The sequence below is a fragment of the Zerene cesonia genome, chromosome 8 (assembly GCF_012273895.1).
Source record: "Zerene cesonia ecotype Mississippi chromosome 8, Zerene_cesonia_1.1, whole genome shotgun sequence".
NCBI classification, from domain to species: Eukaryota; Metazoa; Arthropoda; class Insecta; order Lepidoptera; family Pieridae; genus Zerene; species Zerene cesonia.
This window is the reverse complement of record NC_052109.1, coordinates 1877253-1901168: the sequence shown is the minus strand read 5'-3', so window position 1 is coordinate 1901168 and position 23916 is coordinate 1877253. Positions and strand designations below refer to the sequence as shown.

At 33.6% G+C, this 23916-nt stretch overlaps 2 protein-coding genes across 2 annotated transcripts in view; both read left to right on the top strand.

Annotated features, from left to right (window-relative positions):
* LOC119828695 overlaps positions 1-9897 on the top strand; it is a 15753-nt gene extending 5856 nt beyond the window's left edge. Inside the window, exons 5-9 of the mRNA XM_038350934.1 lie at positions 3-2391; positions 2848-2971; positions 4248-4426; positions 6858-6974; positions 7726-9897. Coding sequence (XP_038206862.1) covers positions 3-2391; positions 2848-2971; positions 4248-4426; positions 6858-6974; positions 7726-7871 — 2955 coding nt within the window. The 3' untranslated portion in view covers positions 7872-9897. The remainder of the gene's footprint in view (positions 1-2; positions 2392-2847; positions 2972-4247; positions 4427-6857; positions 6975-7725) is intronic.
* A 7552-nt stretch (positions 9898-17449) lies between these two features.
* The window catches only part of LOC119828694, a 52987-nt gene continuing 46520 nt past the window's right edge, over positions 17450-23916 (top strand). The window contains exons 1-2 of the mRNA XM_038350933.1: positions 17450-17614; positions 21314-21381. Coding sequence (XP_038206861.1) covers positions 21345-21381 — 37 coding nt within the window. The 5' untranslated portion in view covers positions 17450-17614; positions 21314-21344. The remainder of the gene's footprint in view (positions 17615-21313; positions 21382-23916) is intronic.

Here is a 23916-nt window from a genome sequence, read left to right as displayed (position 1 = left end):
AAATACAAGTAAACAAAGTAACAACTCAGGTAGTAGCAGGTACTTTAACAAAAATTGATTTTGAAGCAACTGGGCAAGGGAATGTCATCACATGTCATTCAGAAATATGGGATCGACCGTGGATGAAGAAAAAAGAAATAACTCATGTTACATGCCAAACTTTTGAGAAAAAATTTAGAACGAAGAGAACTTTAAGAGGTGGTAAGAGTGAAGAAAATCCATTGGATCCTCGATTTATCTATCTAGCCAAAGAATCGTTGCGAAAATATCAACTATTAAAGAAAATCAGAGCAAAGCACGAAGTTATTTCAGTGAAGAGAGTTTATAAACAAGTGGTTTCTGGAATTATTTATAAAATAGATTTCATTGCTGCAAGAAAATCATGTCCCAGTAAAATAAAAAATTGTCGTAAAACAGAAGATGCGATTCTTTATTGTCATTCTAAAGTATGGGATCGGCCCTGGTTAAACAATAAAGAAATAACTGTAGATTGTTATGAAGGTGATGAAAACGAGGATAGTGAAGAAAATGATAGGAAAAAACGACATGTTTACAGTGAGATTTCCAAAAAAGGACATGCAAATGATGAGAATAATAAAATACTATTGGAAGGACCAATACAACCTAACAAAAAAATTCGTGAGAAAAGACAAGCAGAAGAAGATTATATAGATGAGGATACTAAGTATTATTATGCAGACCGTGCTATACAACTGATTAATGAAAAGTCAGATACAAACAATTTACAGAAAATGATCACAATTCATTCATTTCAAAGCGGAACGATAATGGATGTAAATATGGTTAGAATGTACATCGAAACAGCTTATACATTTTGCTTGCGTAATCAAGATGATACAGACTTGACTCAATGTGAAGAATTACCCGGAATGTACCATAAGTTATGTCTCGTTCGTATTTGGCCTTCTCCAGATGATGAACTTGTTATACAACAAATACATGTTGTCTGTAATGATGAAAAAGAATTTGAGACTGTAACTGGTATATCTACCAGATCATTCATTGAAGCTTCGATTAAAGAGCTGGAAGCTTCGCCGAAAATTAAAACTAAAATTATTAATTTAGGAGAACCTAATGTAATACCTAGTCTTGACTCTAGAGATCCAACGAAAGTTAATTTTATGTTAGGATTTACAAATTGTTCAAAAGATGTTGATTTGAAACAGTATCCTAATTGCGATATTGACACCACAAGGCCATATAAAACTTGTACATCTCACATATGGTTGGCGCCTTACAGCAATAAAATTAAGAAACTCAACGTAAATTGCATGTTTCCCAATGTCATGAGAAAAAAGCGGGCCGTGACATTGAGTTCTACAAATGCTACATCAGATGAAATAACTATACAACATTTAGTCAAGGAATCCTTAGAAAAACTTGAAATGAGTTCTATACATAAGTTTAAACAACGGGTATTACAAATTAATAGTTATTCATCTAAGATAACAAGTGGTCGAGTTACAACTATCGATTTTGATGTTGGATATACGTCTTGTTTAAAATATGAATGGGTTGAAAATATTACTAATTGCGCCTTTCTTGAACATTTGCCTCGTAGGCATTGCATTTCAACTATTTGGGAAAGACTATGGCTAGATAACGGTAAACAGATTGACGTTAATTGTCAAGACGATGAAACTCCTATTGAAGCGCATGTTGAATTTGAAAATCCAGAACATGCGATGCAACTAGCGAAGCAGGCTTTGAAACATATTGAGGCAAAATATCCGAATCCTCTTCGTCAAAAAGTTATTAGAATATTTTCGATGGAAAAGCAAACAATTGCTGGTGTACATTATCGTATGAAAATTGAAGTTGGTAATACTAATTGTCCAGCATTGAGTATGAATGATACCTGCGAATTAGTCTCAAATATGGGTTTAAACAAATTTTGTAGAGTAAATGTTTGGATAAGACCTTGGACAGAGCATCCTCCCAACTACCGTGTGTCTTGTGATTTCCAAGACGGAGCAACCACAGAGTTGTATCGGCACGTACAAGCTGAACGTCTTTTTTATGATTTTATAACTACTTATAGACCAGATTATATGAACAATCACGACGAAATGCTGAAGCGTTTTGAAATTTTCAAAGATAATGTACGGAGAATCCACGAATTCAATATCCGCGAACAAGGGACGGCTAGATACGCTGTGACTAGATTCACAGATCTATCTTATGAAGAATTCGCGAAAAAATATTTGGGTTTAAAACTCAGTCTCAGAGATCCAAACCAAATACCTTTTAGAAAAGCAGATATTCCAGATGTTAAACTACCCGACAAGTTTGACTGGAGGGATCATGGCGCTGTAACCAACGTGAAAAATCAAGGATCTTGCGGAAGCTGTTGGGCATTCAGCGTAACAGGTAATTTTTTTTTTATTCATGATAGAGCAGCTCTTGACCACGATCTCGCCTGATGGTACGCTGAGATGTGGTCGTAAGATGGAGCGCGCTTCCCTAGAAAGTATCTGTTCACTCTTCTCTTGAAGACCTCCAGATTGTACTCGTCGGGGGAACACAGACTCAGGAAATATGTTTCAAACCCTTACGGTTCGAATGAAAAATCTTGAATAATTTTAATTTTGGAACCCTTCGTGTATAATTTTAGAAACTGAGTTCGATTAACCGCGTTTTTAATTTGTTATTAGCAAAATTGGCCATAAGAGTACGGTTATATTTTATGTATTTTCCGAAAGGAGAAAGGAGTAGAACATTTAAGTCAGATAAGAAATATAGAAGAAACATTTCGATTGAATTGATTCGAAGTAGTTAAATCAATTTCATATTGATACACGTAAAGGTTGTTATATTTTTTATCAGGGAATATCGAGGGTCAGTGGAAGATTCAAACGGGGGAGCTTGTATCGCTGTCAGAGCAAGAATTAGTGGACTGTGACAAACTGGACGAGGGCTGCAATGGAGGCCTCCCTGATAATGCTTATAGGTAATCTTACCTAGTATCTATTATAGTGTATCAAGTAGTTATAATCCTAGTTCTACGGATTTTGTAGCAAAAAACTTAAAATATTTATAGCTGTGTTGTTATATAATGAAATTATTAACTATAAATATAATATCTATAATTTAATACATTATGCACTAATTAATGTTAATGTGAAATGAACGAACGCGACACGGAGGTGATATGGACTGATCGTTCGATCACGCCATCGACCCTAAATCGGTATCTTACCAAGATACGCTGACTTGCATTGTGCAGTCATCGTACCGTAAAAGAGCGTTATCGATAAATGTATTCAAAAATAAACTAAAAACCCTCCTTACTAATATCGAACTTAAGTGTATTTATACTTAGTACAAATAATGGTTATTTCTCATTGCGGTGTAGAAATATCTTTGAACCGAAACGGACTGTGCGAATTTTAGGTATAGACTAGCTCTTGATGTGTCTGTGTGCATCCGCATGACACGCAGGTACAGTGCGCACTTTCAAAACAACTGACTGGCTTGAACTTTTCGATACTGGGACAAACATGATATATAGTTTTTTACTTTTTATTAGGTAGTTTTAACTCTGTACGAAATGAAATGAAATGAAATATTCTTTATTGCACACATTAAACATTAAAATTACGAAAAAAACATGTATAACGTGCAAAGGCTTTATAAAACATAATACTAATATAAAACAACAATAATACAAAATAGTAGTGTTTCTACAAACGTATTTTATCAATATTACTGTTTGTTTACCGTGCGGCCAAATTATGTAGCCAAATGTACCAATAAATGACGACTGATAAGAGATGCGGTTAACACGTCATTAGCTGCTAGTCGATAATAAATCTGTATTGAGCTTATAAATTGTCCTATTTATACGAACTTGAAATGATTAGTTTATATTATATTTAGGTCGAGGCTACAACTTCATGTTCATTGTTAGATTATCTATTTATCCACCGACTTTCTTCTCCACAAAAAAGGAGACTATCAATTCGATTTTCCTTTATTGAATTCCTTACCACAGTACTTTTGAGTGGATAAACCGATTTAGATGATTTTTTTTCTTTGCAAGCACCTTAAGCGTTTTTTTTTTCAAAATAAAGCTAAATATTTTTCTTTCAAATCGCACCAATAGTTTCTGAGATTAGTGCGTAAAACTAATTAGTAAAACTTATTAGATGATAAAACAGTTAATAAATATTTCAGTGTTTACCGTTTGTGCCTAATATTTATGTATTTTCCAAATCTTTTTCCAGAGCAATAGAGCAGCTGGGCGGCTTAGAGACGGAATCTGATTACCCGTACGAGGGCGTGGACGACAAGTGCGCCTATAACAAGACCTTATCTAAGGTCCATATTCGCAGCGCGCTCAACATCTCTTCCAATGAGACCGAGATGGCCAAGTGGCTGGTGCAGAATGGACCTATTTCTATTGGTGAGACTTTATTCATGCATATGCAGAATTCATTCTTCCTGTGTCACCTTTGGATATGTAAAAATTGGCCAGAGCATATACTTGCAATAATTACTTAGTAGCAATTGCTTGCTTCGAAGCCGAAACCTAGCAATGTGTAAAATGTTTCATAACAAATGTTTCATAAAAGTGTAAATTTGATCACCCTTTACCATCACCAGTTTTCTAATAGGCGGTGTGTGTGTGTGAAGTCCCGTGTCCCCCTAGTGGGGTATGGGGCAGATGATGTGCATCTGTTTCACTGATCGATTTTCTTTTAGGGACAAGTAGGTGATCAGCCTACTGTGCCCTGCCAGACCGAGACATTTTTTTCTTTTGTGCGTCCCCACCGGGAATTGAACCCAGGACCTCTCGGTTCTACGCTCACGCATTAACCACTGTACCAAGGAGGCGGTCTAGGTAATTTTAATGAGCAGTTATAATTCTAAAGTATTCATAGTTATTATCCGCTACGTTTAAAAATCCATTATACTATAATTAATGTGACTAATTTCTGTCACCGCAACGGTCACAGATAATTGATAAAATTCTCTCTCGTTCCCTGTAATTACTCTTATGAAGTTTTCCATTTTCTGTATTATAGCATAATATTTTTCGCACAGGAAATTTCGAAGGATGTTAGAATAGCGATAATCGCATTATTTAATTATTAACTAATAATATTTCAATGTCAACAATAATTGCCCCTTAGCGATAAGCGCCTCGTGTAAACAAGACTAACGGCTAACAGTGCCAGGAATCTTTTAAGTTTTTTAATTGCAGGTCAGGATAATGAACTCACAGATATGCTTTATTTTTCTCTTCAACCGATCACGTGCAAAAGACGAGAGAGAAAAATAAATAATCGTGAAGTTGTTCCTAGCACTCGCTATAGGAATTTCATATAATTATGATTATGGTATTATTATTTGATCCGGTCTAACTGCAAATGATTCAGCCAGCGTGTAAATATATTGTTTAATTTGTTAATTAAGGAATAACTGATAAGGAGATGTACACACATACAACTTAACTAATCATAATATGTACATGTTTTGCAAAACAATGAGATCATGGCAATAAGCTGGACTCATTAGGGGTTTCTAGTTTTGAATTTGCGCTTGATAACGTATAAGAGGTGATTACTTTATGTATATTACTGCTTAAAATATACGAATGGAGATGATATAATTTATTGGATGGTTCTTTAAATATTTAAAATAAAAAGAATTCGAGTCGGAACATGGTTTTGAAAAAATTCATAGATAGTTGAACTAATTATTGACGATTGAATGTTAATGAAGTGAGATGAGTCAGTATGCACTTCAGACTAATAGCAGGGAAAAATACAAAGGATAAAGTCAATATACTGTAGTATCATATGACTTTTTACTTATGAAGATTCGTTTTTTTTTCTCTCCTTCCTATTTATTCATTGTGTAGGACTAGTGTGTAGGACTTTATACTGCTTCGCTTTTTCCATTTCATTTCCCTCCACGATTTCTTGTAATAAGACTTAGAAAATCTTGAGAAAAGAACCAATGTTTGTCAAGATTGTGTTTATCCATTATGACAAAGAGAAATATCGACCTATATCAGGCAGACAATACCCTATATAACCCTTATTTCGATTACTGAAGTTAGACTATCTATCTATTTGCTTACATTCATTGCATTATCATCATCCTATCGATAGATATACTTTGCTGTCCATTTCATCTGTCTATCAGACCGATGAGCTACCGTTTATATGAATCCCTTGTACTGCCTTTCAGTGTAAGTTTTATATTACTCCCGTTCCCTTCTCTTTCCCTTTTAATGTTATAATTAATAGTTGTATGTTAGGATTAAAGTATAGATTTTTAATTTCTTTATATCCTTTGAATAATCAACAAGTATTGAAAATTTGGAATATAATTTATACAGTTACGAATAACCTGGTCTGATATTATTAGCTTATTTGGCTTTCTTTTAACTTAAAATATAAAGTATTTTTATAGTGACATATCTACAATATTTGAACATATAAAGGTGTCTTGCTCTCTGTTGTTCTATCATCAATACTTTACAAATTAAGAAAAACCTCAAACATTTTATACAAGGGTTACACAGATATTTTAAAAAATACATTTAAAATAAAATTAGTATTGAAGATACTTCACATATTCCATGATCAACAATACGTTTCAAGCGGCTTGGATTCCGAATCAGAATAGGATAAGAAGTCTAGCCTCTTGAAAAGGACCGCGTAAATGACAGATAGCATCTTCCTTTTTAGTTACCGATGAATAGCCCTTACCTTTGATCGTGAAATTCCAACTTATTGATAGATTCATATCGATGCGGATCATTACGGGCGAATATCAGTTTTGATTGAACGATAAATTGAAGTAACGTATAAATATATTGAAAGGTATCAACGCGAACGCAATGCAGTTCTACGTGGGCGGCGTGTCCCACCCGTGGCGGATGCTCTGCAACCCCAAGAACCTGGACCATGGGGTGCTCATCGTGGGCTATGGTGCTAAGGGTAATATATGATTTTGTAACTATTATATTACAGAAAGAAATTTCATACATTTTAGCGATGTTTTTAATATTGTCTTGAAATAGTTTTATGTCATGAGTTATACTTTGTAGTAAGTGTTATTTGGTTTACCATACCGAGATGGACAGACTTATTGCTCGAAATATTTAATAAATTGTATTTTCTTCATTTAAAATTATTTTAAGCAATGAAATCTTGTTCTTCGTGTTATTGTGAACCAATTAATATTGAGAAGGCATCATGGGTTTTCTTCATCGCCACAACGCGTCGAGGTCGAATCGAAAGTCAGCCATGACACACACGACACGAATTTGCGATTGTCACAGAGGGTTGTGAGCTAATATTTTTGCTCAATCACCTTCAATCTTTTTGCGTAACATGTGTACAGGTGATAGAAATAGAAAAGAAATGATGTAATTTTTAATTATCGCACACACACACATTCCGCTGCTAATGATCAGTACTGCTCGTATTTTTATAAACATAGCCAGTCGGCAAGGGTTAATGGTTCCTTTATCCTGTACTTGTAAGAGTAATTTCTCTTTTATACTCTCAAAGTGTAGTCTTATTCGAATTCGAAAACATCCACTAAATTAACTACAACATAACTTTTCACACTAAACTCAAGTAAGGCTATGATAAACCTTACCTTTACGTTATCTTATCTTACCTTACTAATACCATTTCCTTTTACAAATAAATAAAATGAACAATAAATGCTTCTATTTTGCAGACTATCCGCTTTTCCACAAACACCTGCCGTACTGGATTATAAAGAACTCGTGGGGCAAAGAGTGGGGCGAACAGGGCTACTACCGCGTGTACCGCGGGGACGGGACTTGCGGGGTCAACATGATGGCCAGCAGCGCAGTGGTTTAGGGGCCATGGGGTCATCGAGCCAACTGGGACTTAACTGGTGGGTTTGGTGCTATTTGTCACGTTTGTCACATTTTTTTATATAAGGATGCTTTGATTACATTTGTAAGTAGAAGTGGAATGTAACAGTTGACAGTTTCGAACGAATGACGCGATTTGATAAAAAATATTCAAAATACAGTTTCTCATATAGTATCAACCATTTATCATTAACTTATCATAGAATATCAATAAAATTTAACTATAAAATTAACAATTAAGTGTTATAAATTATTTGTATATATCATAACTGATTACAAATATGACTCAAGTAAAACTATATAAACATTTGTAAACATGGCAACGTTATAAGCACTACAGGTGCGTTGGACTCACAGTTAAATTCTAGTTAACTCGATCTACCAGCTTTTCTTTGAACTTAATGATGATCAGACATATTTAATGGACTAAGTTAAATAAGGATATGATTTATAGTTAACTTAATAATATATAATGCTATTAACTATTATTAACCGTAAACACTAAACTTTTATTTTATTTTATATTTCACAACATTTTAAAAAATAATTCTTATGTGTTCGAATTAGCAGTATATTTTTTAGGACCTTAAATATTATTTGAAAATCTTATTAATTATACTTACTTAAAATTACCCATCGAATAATATTTCTCTCGACATTTTGTTTGTGATTATCTATTTTTTATTTCTTCATATTATCTCTAAATACCCTTGTTTGAGATTAAAATTTTCTTAGTGCCACTAAATATTTGAAAAAAAAAAAAAACGTTATAAGAGACATATAGATAGATAATAAACTAATAATATATAATTGTCCATAAACACCATATAACTTCTTAACCAGCTTTAATCAGCATTATAATTGTCTTATAGATATTACTTTTAATGAAATATACATAATATATGAATTTTATAGCCAATATACTTAGTAATTATACAGGTCATTATAAAAACACAATTATTATTCATTATTTCAATGTTAATTATAATTGTAAGATTATTTTATATATTTCTTGCACTAATTCCATGAAATGTAGCACGATGTCGTGAAATGGGACCCATTTTTATTCCAAAATTATTTACTATGTGTAGTCAATTCCCAATGAGAGTATAGTCATCAATACATAATTCATATTTTAATTCTTCATAATTTGTCAGTTGCTAGATTTCCTTGTATTTTGTTCTACAAGTTCTAGAACGTAATCCAAATTAAAAAAATTGCTACAATGATGACTCACTGTTAACACGAACTAACGATAGAACTAACAGTGCCTTATTAAACTATCCATAAGCGATTTGAGATGATTTGTTCATGGGATATCGTAGTGTTATACATAAATTTAGTCTAAGTAAACAAAATTATTATTTTGCCACGAGAAGAAATGGCGTAGAGGTTAAATTAAGATATAGTTACCCCTTATCAGGTGGCGTTTCAATTTGAAAAATGTAAGCGCACGATCACACGCTACATGTTTTCTTGTGTGTATTAAAAAAAGAGACATTAGTTGTCTGCTTTCCATTTAAGAAGCCTTAGTTTTTTGTGTCTAGATGGCGCTTTGGGGAAATTCTCATAAAAAAATATATTATGAAGTTTTGACAAGAGATAGTAGCTAATTATAAGTTTATGAATAAAAACGTACCCTTTAATTCTTGTTCTTTATTTTTTAATGGGTCTAAATCTGGTTATAATTATTTTTAAGCGTCCACGCGGTTGGAATAATTTCTATTCATAAGTTTCTGGTCTTTTTAAATAACAAGTCTTCCGCCTATTGACCATACCAAAAAGATTTGAATATTGTGAATTGAGTGATATGACAACGAATCTCTTAAATAAATACTCTTATGAAATGAATACTGCTACGCGAATATACCAGAATAAGTGTTAATGTCTTATGCATAATAATAATTTGTTAAACTCTAAACATTTATGCAATGTACGTATAACAATAAGGAAAGTATATATTATTGTTACTTTTTGAGGTTGTATTAAATAAATATTATATAACAAGCTGTTTTGATCTTTTCTTTCTAGCAACCCTATGAATATTTCTTCAATCCAATGTAATGTTTTTTATGATACTTACTTAACCTAACTACTCTGTATTGCAATTATATATACTTATAGAACGACAAGGCCGCCTTACAATCGTTCAACTGAATGGCACACGTGTTTTTAAAGACTTAACTGGTATCCTTATGTCTTCCTTGTCTCTTCCCGTACTTTATGAAAGTTAGAACAGTAACTTTCATAAAGTTCGGGAAGAGACACGTTTAAATGTCGAGGCTGTCGGTATCTAGTTTTGATACGCCAACCGATGCGCCATTTTTACGCGATATCAAATTTTGATTCTTCCAATGTTGAGGGATAGATAAATCGGTATTGTGACATGATGGCAGCAGAAATAGGTATGAGAGGACGAACGAAATGAAAGAGGGAAAGGTCGACCCGAACGGACCGTTAATCCCAGTTATTTTTGCATGCTTTTATTCACTGGACATGTCATGGACCGTTTAAAAAAGTTTGTTAATTATGTAGTACCATATGTAGTGTTTCAAGCAAATAAAGATTTTTTTATTAAAACCAACCAATAAATAAGAAATATTATAATATTACATATTTATGTAAACTAGTGGACATTTCTTTTTATATTAGAGCGGGCAACCGATCTGTTGGTTCTCCTGATGGTAATCGATCACCACCCACGTTCATTTTGTAGAAGCTCCGGCTCCCACATTCACTGAGAAAAAAGAACACTAGCAATATTTTATTTTATTTATTGAAAGTATTTTTTATGTACATTAAAAAAATAGGTTTGTCACTCATCCACGTCCAACTAATATAATAAACGGATGGATGGATGTTTGTTACTCTTTCACGTCTCATCAGCTGAACATAATATTTGGATGTAATTGATAGCGAGGTAGGTTAGATTTGATTCGGTGATCTTACGCTTTTTACAATATTACGGCGACAAAGATACTTTAGGGACACTACCAACTTGCGAAATTATAAGATATAATCCAGCCACTATCATTAAATTATGATGAACCTTTTGCTATTTTTATTCTTGTAAATAGTACCATCATTCGTCTGAATATCGTTTAAAACAGCGATGTTACAATCGCAATTCTATAACTGCGATAGTAGAATAAATCACAGCTTGTTTACAGCAAAATAAATAGATGCTGTCATAATACATCCATGATGTAATGCAATAAGGAATCCACGATGTATTACCAACTCTGCGGCAGTTAACTCAATAAACGTTCGCGTAATTCAATAGGATGCCTACTGAGACGCTGGCTGAATCTCTAGCTGTAGTCAATAGTGCAGCTATTGTGTAGCATAACGGGCTGGTTCACTTGAACGATGCACATTTTTATATATAGACGAGGTTCCCAATAATAATTTTTAACAACGAAACTAAACCGTTTACCGCCAAAAAACAAAAATGGGAGGCATCAGTTTCATATGTCATGCAATCATCTTCCATCGGTCTGCTTTTTTTTGGTTTTAAAAATTTTGTGGTAATAAACACAAAAAATATGGTCGAAATAACAACCTCCTTTTTTTGAAGGCGGATGACAACGAAGTAGGTTTTAAATTTGAATGTTTTTTTTTGTGTTTGATAGGAAATTGTTGTAATTTGGTCCTTTTTTTAGAATCTTGAATTGTACGACCCTTTAGAGACGTCGCGGTCGGTGACCTTCTTTATATCTATTTTAGAAAGATCACCAAGACCTTATAATTATTACTATCAAAACAACTAGTAGGCAATGAATCAATGGACAACTTTTCGATATTTTTTGAACTCGCTTTCACAAAGTCTTATAAGACTGTGACAAAAAATAATGGAGACACATTTTGTACCTACGGATTATTTGTATTAACCATTTATTTCCCACATTAGAACTGGCGCAGAGAATATCGATAATGTCCAGTAATGAATCAAATGCTTTTATTAGCTTGTGTCTGAATGTATTCAGAATTGTTAGGGTAAGTTAACAGGAGAACAAGTCGAGCGTGTAGTACCGCCCTAGACATAGGTATTGTCAAGTCGAGGTCGCGAAAGTGGGCCGTCGAATGTTCTCATGGAATGAGGTTACACATGCATACATAAAATATACGGAAAACGTATTATTCATGACACTAGCTTACAGGTTTGATCTCTGTTATTATTCTTAAATAGCTAGAAACAGATGTCTTATTGGCGTTCAGTGTAGCAATTAAGTATTTAGCAATATGTGGTTCATTTGTCACATGGTTGTGCGAGTGGACAATGTTACAGTGAATTATACGTTTTACTGTTAGTAATTTAGATACCCAACAAAATAATCAAGATTCACTCTAGCTTTTAGAACACTACAGCAATGTGCAATGTAAAATGACATTCAGAAAAATTATAACAATCTTTTTTAAGAACAGCCTTATGAAATGCACTAAATTAAATAAATTAATTAATACAAGGGACGTATTACTATAAATAGCTATTTTTTTATTTTACCTCCTAATATAACTTGGTTATAAACGTTTATAACTCTAATTAATATCACACAAAATATAAGGAACACGTAGGTACGTTTCATCTCTTAAGTAGCTACAAATCAGGATAATTAATGCCAGGAACCTACGTGATTAGTAATATAGTTGAAATGCAATAAACGTAGTATAATCCCGTTAGCCCGCGCTAAGAGGTATTTGATTAACCCTCCAACGATTCAATCTATTTGATCCCAATGTTTTCTCTTTTAAATTCGACGGACCAAATAACTGTGAGGTGAAATTCAAGAGGAATTGGGTCATTTTCGAGTTCAAAAAGTATATTGATATATTTGACTTTACGTAGACTATATAGAATGACGAAAGCTTATTATTTTGCTTACACAATAATAAAATGTATCAAAATACAATAAGAATGAGTAGAAAAATCGACTTGTTCTTCAAAGCACTCGTTGCATGTCCTTCGCTTTGTCGTAGCAATGCCTTGGACTTGGTAGGCCATTTATAATTTTTCTATTAGGTATTTCTTTATTTTAAAATAATTTTTCCTTCAGAGTCCAATAATATACGCAAGCAATTAATGTTTATGGAAAATCAACGCTAGCAGAAGAAGTGATAATATGAATCTTTTTAAATCGACGTGTCTAATAAAGAAGGAGGTTGTCAAAAGGACCGTATTTGTTTTCCGATTTTGTTACTTGATAGTTGATATCTTCGTGGGTCCTCAACCGATTTGCGTGATTATTTTTGTGTTTGATAGGAAATTGTTGTTATTTGGTTGGATTTTAGAATCTTGGGAGGGTCCCTCGACAAATAAAATATCGAGTCGGACAAACTGACTGCTATCGATAAATGATAAATAGGGCAATAACTTTCCATCAGTTTATATACGAAATCAAACTTCAAATGATTGCTCTTAAAAATTTTATATCTTATTATTATAAAATATTGATTTCTTACGTGTTCTTTTTTTGTACTGATTTTATTATGTTACTATTGCTATTTACTTATTTAACAATTTTTAAACAAAGTTTATTATTATAAAATAGATTGTAGTTTTATTTCAATTCTATTTTTCTATTGGTAGAGGTTAGAACATGAATAACACGATACTGATCTATGTCATTACCAGAATCCTGACATTTGAATCCGACACCTTATAGGTATATGTCAAAATCCGTCCAGCGGCTCAGGCGTGCCAAAGATAATGGTCATACACACATGATACATATATACTCAATAAACGTTACCCTCCCTCTGTTGAAATCGGATAATAACATGTTATGTGAAGAATTTCTGTACAAGGTTTCGATAGGTTTGAAACAATAAAGACTGTATTTTTACAACTTCCATCAGAAAACCAATCCTGTCATAAAAATTAAAGAATCTTTAGCATAAAAATTATGCGTTTAATACTATCAGCATATAATATTATGATTGCGATAAAAAGTGGTTTGTATTTTAAATGTACCCATACAATTGAGCTTTTAATTCTTTTCTCTCACAGCGTAGCTAGGTATATACAGCGCTATTTACCCAGCACTACAACGAGGCGGTGTAATCACACGCCTCGCTGGCATCTTTCTGACCGGAAAAACGCTGTGCCTTCACTATCTACAAGTTTCAGACGCAGCCTTACATTTAACAACAGTTTTTCTAGCGAGCTGTGAGACAAATTAGATGCCATTTCGTTGTAGCGATTGGAAACAACGCCTTGTACAACAGTTGTAGAACATTGTGCATTTGCCCGTTAAAATTTATTTATTTCTGTCTTATCTTGATGATTGTGGTTATTTACGTTTTAATATTAAAGTCACTGAAGCAAATTTTGAACGATAATAATTTGTCTTCGTTCAAAATTTAACTTTGGTATAATGATGAAACATCCATTAATTCATTGTTACATTGTTGAGACATTTTCATTAAGAGAAATTCATGAAACAAAATGGTTTAGGTACTTTTTTTTTACAAAATTACGACTGCAAACACAAACACTCACACTTAATTGTATACATTCATATCAATATTCAATCTGTTAAAAATATTTTTAAATGTATGAATATTTAAAGTGTGTACGTTTATTTTTGTTTAGAAAAAACATCACAGGACCCAAATCACAATTAGGTAACTCAATATTTTTAAGGCTACAGTATTATTTTTAGGAGTTAGCTAAAAGCTATATTTTCAAATTGTGTCTTGTATAAAATAAAGCTAATGTCGTATTTTTCGATTAGTCTCTAAGCTTTTTCTTCCTCTGTCTGCATATCAAAACCTCTTTTTGTTATTCATTGACAGCACAAAATAAAATAACCATAGTTTAGAGAAAAGTCAAATAAAAATTGTATTAAGTTTTTAATCAGATATTTGCTAATAAGTTACCTTATGTTGGATTAAGTTTTGCTATGATGAATAATTTAAAACCGAGAGCCTCCATATCTGAAGAAATGTTTCCTTTAATGCGTCATCCTTCCAGTGATTATCCGCACTCCGATGATATAAATATAGCCCGAGAGGTGTTTAGAAATAAAACCACTGCAGTCGAAGTTATTGTGAAACAAGTGGCTAATAAAAATAAAAAGTGTTCCATGCCAGAAAGTAATAAAAGTAATGCTAAGGCTAGCGAACTTTACGCACAGATAGAAATTCTAAAGAATGAGTTACACAAAGCAAACACAAATTTAGACGAGAGGAGGAAATGTTTCAACATAGTTTTGTGTGAAGTAAAAAAACAATTAGAAGCCGCTAATCAAAGAGAATTGAAAAGACAAACAAAGAATCTACTTTTGCAATTAGAGAAAGAAAAACTTAAGGCCTTATTGGATTCAAAGTCAAACTTGGTGAGGAAGCTCAAGAAAGAATTGTTAAGTATGAGACGAATACTGAAATTCGTTATAAAGGGAATCCATTGCATCCCAGACTTATATGTAGACGCTTTTGATGAATACTCTGAATTTGAAAAAGACCTACAGCGACGAAGTGCTTCTGAAAAAAACACTAATGGTTTCGAGAGTCTCACTCTTGATAGTATATTGTCGAGTAAAATCTAAATCATATATTTAAAATTTAATTTTCAAAGTTACATTTATTATAGGTAATTTTTTTCGTTGTATTCATATTAATAAATGATATACTTAAAACAAACGCATACTCATTCATTCAATTTGCAGTAAAATCATTATATTACATTATTTTTTAAGCATTATTGTAGAAAATTATAGAATATTACACTGCTAAATAAGTAAGTCGATATTTTTTGAAAGGATTCACTGATAATTGGTTCTCTCGAGACGAAGGAAATCAATCCGGCAATGCAAGTGGTGGATACCCGGGCGGTGCATTCCCAGCATGGTAACCGGGTCACGTTGTGACCGGGTCACGCGGTCAAAGCACACCCCGGTCACCCGGCGAAGGAGGCCCCGCCCTCTCTGTTTCATTAAACCATTCACAAATCGAGCTTATCTACTATTTACAATACATTTCGCGAAAAATGAGAATCGAAAAAGCATTTCACATTGGAAGAGTGCCAATGGATGTCTAAGAAGTTAAATACATTGAAGCATTATGATTTTGTGATCATCGCTTATGATAGCGGAGAGTAATGGTGGAAGTGTTTGTCTTATTGGATTTCCCTTTAAACACTGGAGCGCCTGCAATCACTGGCTGCCAGTTCAAGTAGCGGAGAGTTAACGAGATTTTGTTATTATCACGTGTACATTATGTCCACTTTACACGTGTTTTTGAATGTTCTAAACTGAAAAATCTTGTTTGACTTCTGATAAGCCCGAATGTTTTAACTCTTTTTACTAGAACTAGTGTAGGTATACCAGTACCTACATAACAAACTAAATAGATTTTTTTTTTTGTATAGATATAGAGTTTCTATATCGTATGAGGGAGGGTGTTGCCCTTTTATTGGTTTCAACATGCGAGCAGGTGCGTTCAGTCCAGCGTACGTAATAACGTACACACTTTACCTCTGAATACCATTATAAGTTAATTAGTTAAAGTGCTATATTACCCTTGACCTGGTTGAAAGTCTGAATACTATGTTTGTATTCTGTCGGATAGTATGCCGACTTTACGGGACAAAGTAAGGCTTGTTGGGGGAAAAAAGAGGAAGGAGAAAATACTGAGAATGGTAAGGTAAAGATTCGGGCCTCTTACATGCTAAAGAGTTTGTTTGTTTGACACGCTAAACTCAGGAAATAGTAGATACTAGTTTCTTTCACCGTTGGATATGTACGTAGTCTGGCTAGACCTAAACGCTATCGGCTATACGAAGGATACACGGACGAGGCGGGGGCGGACCGCTTGTGAAATATATTATCGACATGCCATAACTACCGCTGCGTAAACATAATACACGAATTGATGAATGATGTTTTTGTGGCTGTTTTTGTTAATCGTAAGTTGTTTAGTGATCGATGTACTAAACTTCGATTTATTAACATTTGTACAACAACCACGAAACTCGATATAATGCATGTATACTCTATTAGTCCTCCATGTACAAGATCACAATGCTTGATTCTGAAAGTATTTGTTTTTACCCCCTTATGAACACTTATGGATTTGTCATATCCGTATGTCACAGATTATTTCCGAAACAATAAGAAATTAAATGCAATTATATAATTAGCAAATGTGCCTCGTAGCATAAATATATATTTCCTTTTTTCTTCCTTCCATTAATACTTATTTCCTTTTTCATCCTTTTCTATATATATACCTTTCAAAAACAACGTAAAACTTACATGGTTTCATCTTTTCAAGTACCTTTTAATTATGGTCTCACACGAAATAATTTTAAAGAAACTCAAAATAACATAGGAAGGACAAAAAGATGTATTATGAAAAAAAATTACAGCGATTAGGATAAAGCGTTATTGGATTGTCGCCTATCGAATGCAACGAATGCCACACCATATCGAAGTGCTGCATATTTCATAGACTTCTATACGAACTGGTTTGTTACGGAATCCTGAAAAATTACCCGATTGGGATTTCTTCGGAAAACGCCGTAAGCCGTTCCTCGTGACTCGTCCCAGTCGGTCTCGAGCCCTCGCGTAGTGCACACGTCTCACAGACCTTTCACGGTCCACATGTGATAACTTTCACTTGTAGTTTTGTGACTGTGTGCACTTCTATGAAACTGCCTTTAGGACTTGAGTGTTCCAATATGGGTTTTTGCGAAACAGCGAGGCGAAGACTCTAGGCCAATTACCGGTTCGTAACTAGATGTTTCTAAGACTTCCACTGGGCGCAAAAATATTTCGGTAGATGCTTAAATTTGACTCTAGAATATTTGCAATGCCCATTGAATTTTATTTAAGTTTATTTTTCGGAATGATAAATTATATATAATTGCAAATATTTCTAATAAAATACAGAAATATTCAATTTTGTTAGCATCTTGATGAGTCGAATAAATTTTAGTATATTTAAGTGGTATTTGAATAGTAGTAAATTTTTAATCATTACAATTTTCAATATATTAAAAAAAACATACAATTATTTATATTCGACATCACACAGTATTTCTTAGTCAAAATTTAGTCCTATAAAACCTACCCAAGGCTTTAAAGGACTAAATTGTGAATGATTACGAATAATTTGAATAAAAGTTTCTTAGTTTTATACAATTATATTTACAAATATTTAAAATTGGTCACTAATTTTTGTAACAATAAAATTTTATTTGGTTTTGTAAATGATATACATATATATATGCTATATTTTGAATTTTGTGAGACCTTTTTTAATTATTCAAATATTTACTTAAGATAAAGATATAAATATACAGTTTTTTGAAAATACTGATTTTGCATTATTAACATCGTATTTATGTATCATCATCATCAGCCTATGTATTATGTTTCCACTGATCGGACGCCGACCTATGAAGGCTCAGGACATAATCCTCCCCACTGGCCAAGTGTGGGTTGGCAGATGTCTCATGTCGTCAAACTCATTCGAGATGTGGTGATGTGACTAATGTGGAAATTGAAAAATTTAAAAAATCACTTTATTTCTTGTATACTCGTCCAGTCTCGATTTTGACTTGTCGTTTCAAGTCTGAGGTCCTAGCCACTGAACCACCACCACTACATAAATTTTATGTGTATGCATATGTTACCAGAAATTTATAAAATTCGTCTTTTTATTCAATGTATTTAATTACTATAATTGCACGGAAATATGTGAAATAAATTGTATTCACACAAACACACAGAATATACATACTACATAATGTTTTATAAACACTACAGAATTATAATTTTCATAGTGGCGAAATCGGTCAAATTGTGAAAAAGCATAAGTTTATTTATTTTTTGTAATTAATCATTGCCACTTAATTAAATCCACAATTCAAATGAAAAAATAAAAAGCAAACTTTACAAAATGCGTTGGTACCTACAAGAAACATTTTAAATCTATGTAAATAGACAAAAAATAACATTGCTAAATATGTTGCCTAACCTATGTTTAGGCAAAAATTTCTGTAGCTGGAATGAGTTCAACGATTGTGTCTCATCCTTAGTAGCAGCAGGGTTAACACTGTCTGTTTGTTATAGGTAGAAGTAATTATCTGACGTAAGCACGAGGCTTTCCGAAGGCCTTTATCGACGAAAGAACGTACCGACTGATGGAGGCCACATATATCTTAACACGGGAGTAGTCATGTTTAGGGCGTAGCTAATTACAAAACGACTAAAAGTACATGAAATAACCCTTGTGTTTATAAGAAAAATATTAAATATATACAGGTATTATAAAGATACAGAAAAATAGCTTCGGTAAGTTTTTTATCGAGCGGTGGAAGATAAGCTAAATAAATAAAGAAAGAATGATATAGGCCGCTTTGAATTTTAACGTTATGACGACTGATTTGAAGACAGAGACAGATTCCCGCAATTGTTAACATAGACACGATAAAATGCCCAGTGCAAATTGCCCTCGCTGTCCGTTGAGATTGATCGCCACAACCGAAATTTGACCAGATTGTAATTTGTAACACCAACTTGCAGATTTAACAATGTAATAGAATATTATACACAAGCAATAAATTGTGGAACCCGTATTAAATAGATGATACAATTAGTCCAGACAATGTACTGATTTATCGATGTAAAATAGTCTCACACGAAAGAAATTACCATTTGTGTATTGTTTCGTTTTAGTTCTTATTTTAGACAGTCGTAGAACGTCTATAAATATATTATATTCTAGAAACTCTTCTTAACTTTTGTATTAAAAAATAAAAGTAAATGTTTATGTCATTTGTCTCCCTATCTCTACTCATAATTTATATTATCTCTACTTATATTATAAACGCGAAAGTTTGTAAGAATATATGGATATTTATAACTCTTTCACGCTAAAACCTCTGTTGGGATCTGTATGGGTACAGAAATAGATTATAATCTGGATTAACACATGGGCTATCTAGCTGGGTACCACGCGAGTGAAGCCGCAGGTTCTAGTTTGTATACAATAAATCTACAATTATTGTTTGTATTTACATACAATTAATTTTGCATTACCTTTTGACGCTCTAATGTACTAAATCGATTTTAGTGAAATTTAGTACTGAGAACGACTATGGGGACTTCCTAGACTAAGGTTAGGCTAAGGTTTTTCTAAATAAAACAAACCTTGCTAGTGAAAACGGCGATGGTAAAACGCTCGAATGTCAATGAATGAGAAGCGTATGCAGGGAAAGCCATAACAAAAGTACAGTATCTCATAACATATTCAATTTTCTTCTAGGGCATCCCAGACACCGTCATTTAAGTATATTATATAGTAGTAGTTATAAGTACATATTATATATTAGCTTACAATAATATTTGATCACCTACGTGGTACAGTGGTCAATACCTGAGGACTCGCAAAACATGTCTCGGTCTGGCAGGACACACAAGCCTGATCATGTTCATTCATCATTTTCCATAAAGAAAATCAATCAATGAAACAGTTGTATAATATCTGCCCCATACCCCAATAGTGGACATAGGACTTTATTTTTTATAATAATTTTCGATCTTATCTTAATAAATTTTTGATTAATTACACAATCATATATAACACGCTCTGTAACCATAAAACACTCCAGAATTACCACACGAAGTTTTCACAGTCGCTTGATGCCGTAAGAATCGAATTATAATCTAAAAAAAAACAAAAAATTACCGGCCGTTACAATGAATCCCTTGAAATCTCCGATACAATAGGAGAGCGTCCCCAGAACGATTTGCATATATTATTCCTATTGTGTTTTTTAAGTGAGTCCGGAGCAATTTCGTATCACGTAGTTTATCGACCCAGTTACCCTGCAGTGAAAATAAATAGTAGCGGAATTGAAGTTGACTTTTCACAAGGAAAATACTTGTATTCAAAACAATGATTGACAGCGAGCGAATTTAGATCATGGCCACTACAAACGGGTGCATTTCAACTAAGTTTTTACAGAAAACTTTTTGTTCTTGTGTAATGAGAAAAAGGGAGCTATTTGAAGTTTTAAATTGGTATATAAAGTGGTTGATTGTAAAATGTGTCTCTCGGATACAATAGAGGTGTCGATAGTTCATTAATTGACAATATGATGGAGGTATTTTACTTTATCGGGTGTGCTTCATCATTAAGAATATCTAGGCCATTATTTCCTATTTAATACGTTTATTTGGTTTAATTGGTAGTCGAGCACGCTTCGGCACGAATTGGGCCAGCTCGCACCGGGGAAGTACCACACCTCCACAGAAAACCGGCGTGAAATAGCATTCTTTCATTTAGAAATATTAACCTTACGCCTCTCCAACTGTTCATGGGCGGTGGTAGCGCTTATCATCAGGTGACCCATCAGCCCCATTGGCGACGATGATATAAAAAAACATGAAAAACTTAAGTACTTCTATCTTGTTTCAGAGGCTGGTAACCGTGCAGAGCTAAGATCATAATGTTTTCTTTATGTCGTCGATACAAAGATGAACACGGTAAGTTCCAATGTTTTTAAACACATATGTACTAAGTCAATCTACATAATTTAACACTCAGCGTTGTAAGCGGTGGACCCACGGTAAGCCGAGTAAGATAGTGGGTTTTCATCTTACTGTAAAATTCGTTTGTTTCAAGTAATGATGTAGAACGTTAACATAATTACAAAATCGAACAAAATCTATGCGTTGCAAAATTCGTGCTAAATAAGTTTACGGTTTACGGTGTGTTGAGACCCTAAAGCTAGTTTTATTTTCCTCAGCTCTCCCAGTCTTCCTTCTTTCTAATCGTCAATCCTTTCTTTATCTCGATCTCCTTAAACGCGGGCAGCGCATTCGTAGTGGCACTAACATTGCGAAAGTTCATGAGCATCTTACTAAAAAATGCATTTATTTATTTGTATTTCAATAGAAAACTAAAAATAATGTTGGTAAGAAAACATGTCTCAGCTGTATATCATAGCCTCCCGTAGTAGTGAATGCAAGAAAACGAGAATTCCCACAATTAATACATAAAACCTGCAATTATCTATTATCTTTCATTGATCGTGCATGTTACCTTGTTAAGTTTAAAAAAACACAGCGCTGCACTGATTCACAAAGTTCTTTTTCATTTTACAAGCCATTGTTCTTGACCTTTGCAGCCTTGACAATATGACGGGGAGAATATGCGCTGATGTTTAGCCGTGTAAATCATGAAGCAGTTCTTGAGGGCCCTCGGGCGTTATCGAGGCTGAAAATATCCATGTGGAATTGTATAAAAATACTCATGAAATAATAAATAGGTCGACAAAGCTTGCAGTAATAGGGTTCGCCTTTTGCCGAATATGCGGTGTTGTGTGACATGTCTTTATTTCAGATCTTGTAAATCCTGCTAATATCCTACTATCCTATCCTACTAATATTATAAAGCGAAAGTTTGTAAGGATGTGTGTGTGTTTGTTGAACTCAAAAACTACTGAACCGATTGCAATGAAATTTGGTACGTAGATAGCCGGACAACTGGAATAACATATACGCAACTTTTTATCCCTATATTCCCACGGAATACGGACTTACGCGGGTGAAACCGCGGGGCGCAGCTAGTGCTTATATAAATTGTAGGTATGTATGGATATCGCAACAACAGACTCGGTTTGGTGTAGTATAGTTTGTATTGCCTTCGTGCCTTCTGCTTTTTACATTTTCCGTATATATGTTATGTTTTTTCATTACAAATATTTCCCTTTCTGCTCATAGTTTCCCTCAGAATTTAAAAACTTGCTAAACGTAGTGCAAAAAACCTTAAAAAAATCGATAAGTTGGTATAGCCATTAGCAGTTACAAATGTTTCAAACGCGCGTTTGTTATATGTATAGACCTTTTCGGTTACGTTTCTATCACTCTTTCAGTTGGTTGCCTGGTAGAGATCACTTGCTACACACTAAGTGATAAGGCCGCCTTATGTGCTGTATCTTCCCTTTTGTTTAAGTATAAGTTTTTTTTTGTATGTCGTTGGCAGTGCAATAAAGTGTTAAAATAATAGTCTTTGCTTTTAGTATACTTATATCTCCATAATATTTTTCTTATAAGCTACTTGATGCGACTAGACGAGTCGTTGTTATCTGTGCTACCAAACAGAACTAACAATACACTTAAGTTCAAGTTGAAACTCATATCAAGTTTCATTTGGAAAGTTAGACTCGCAACTTGCGGATTGTGTGGTGCATGGAACTTTCCATCGTTCTTGTTAATTGAATATCGAAAGCTACTAATTGCAATTTTATTAAAAGTATTTTATTATGGGGAATAAAGAAATATAATATTGTGATATTATCTATGATATCTCGGTCTCTCCGTAGATAGAGATCGCGGCTAACAGATAGTATGTTATAAATAATAATTGTGATTTTAAATAACTTTTTTGTCTGCATTATAAAATACGTTTTTGTTATTTCATTTATTTATTATACGTTTTGCAATCCGTATTACGAGTAGCTTCTGGATTTTATATCTATATTTCTGTTAAAACTAAGCATGGGAATGTGTTTATTATAGTTCGAAAACAACGAAGAATTTAAGCGCGGCATATACGAATATTTATCGTGCTTCTGAAAGCGCGTAATGCTTTTCTCACTACCTAGTGAAATCGGCTTACAGTTATTCAATTCGCTTTTTAACACGCTTTTATTAGCTTCACTTGTATGTTTGTATGTATGTATGTATGTAACTCACACCCGTTTTTCTCCCACTTCCCGCGAACCGATTTCATTCAAACTTTGTACACTTATTAAGAACTGGTGCCAATAGAGTAATATAGTAAGTTTATCCCATTATCCTGATCAGGAGCGCCAGGATTTAACAATTTCCTTACGTATCCTCTACGTAAGGGCTAACAGCTTATGACTGTTATAACATTCTGTTACTGTTAGTTCGTTCGTTAGCCGAGCGGGCTAAGGCGCCAGTCAACAAAGTCAAGACGTACAACGACAGGCTCCGTGGACGTAGGTTCAAATCTCGTCTGTGACGGAAAAAAAAAAAAAAATTTTTTTCTAT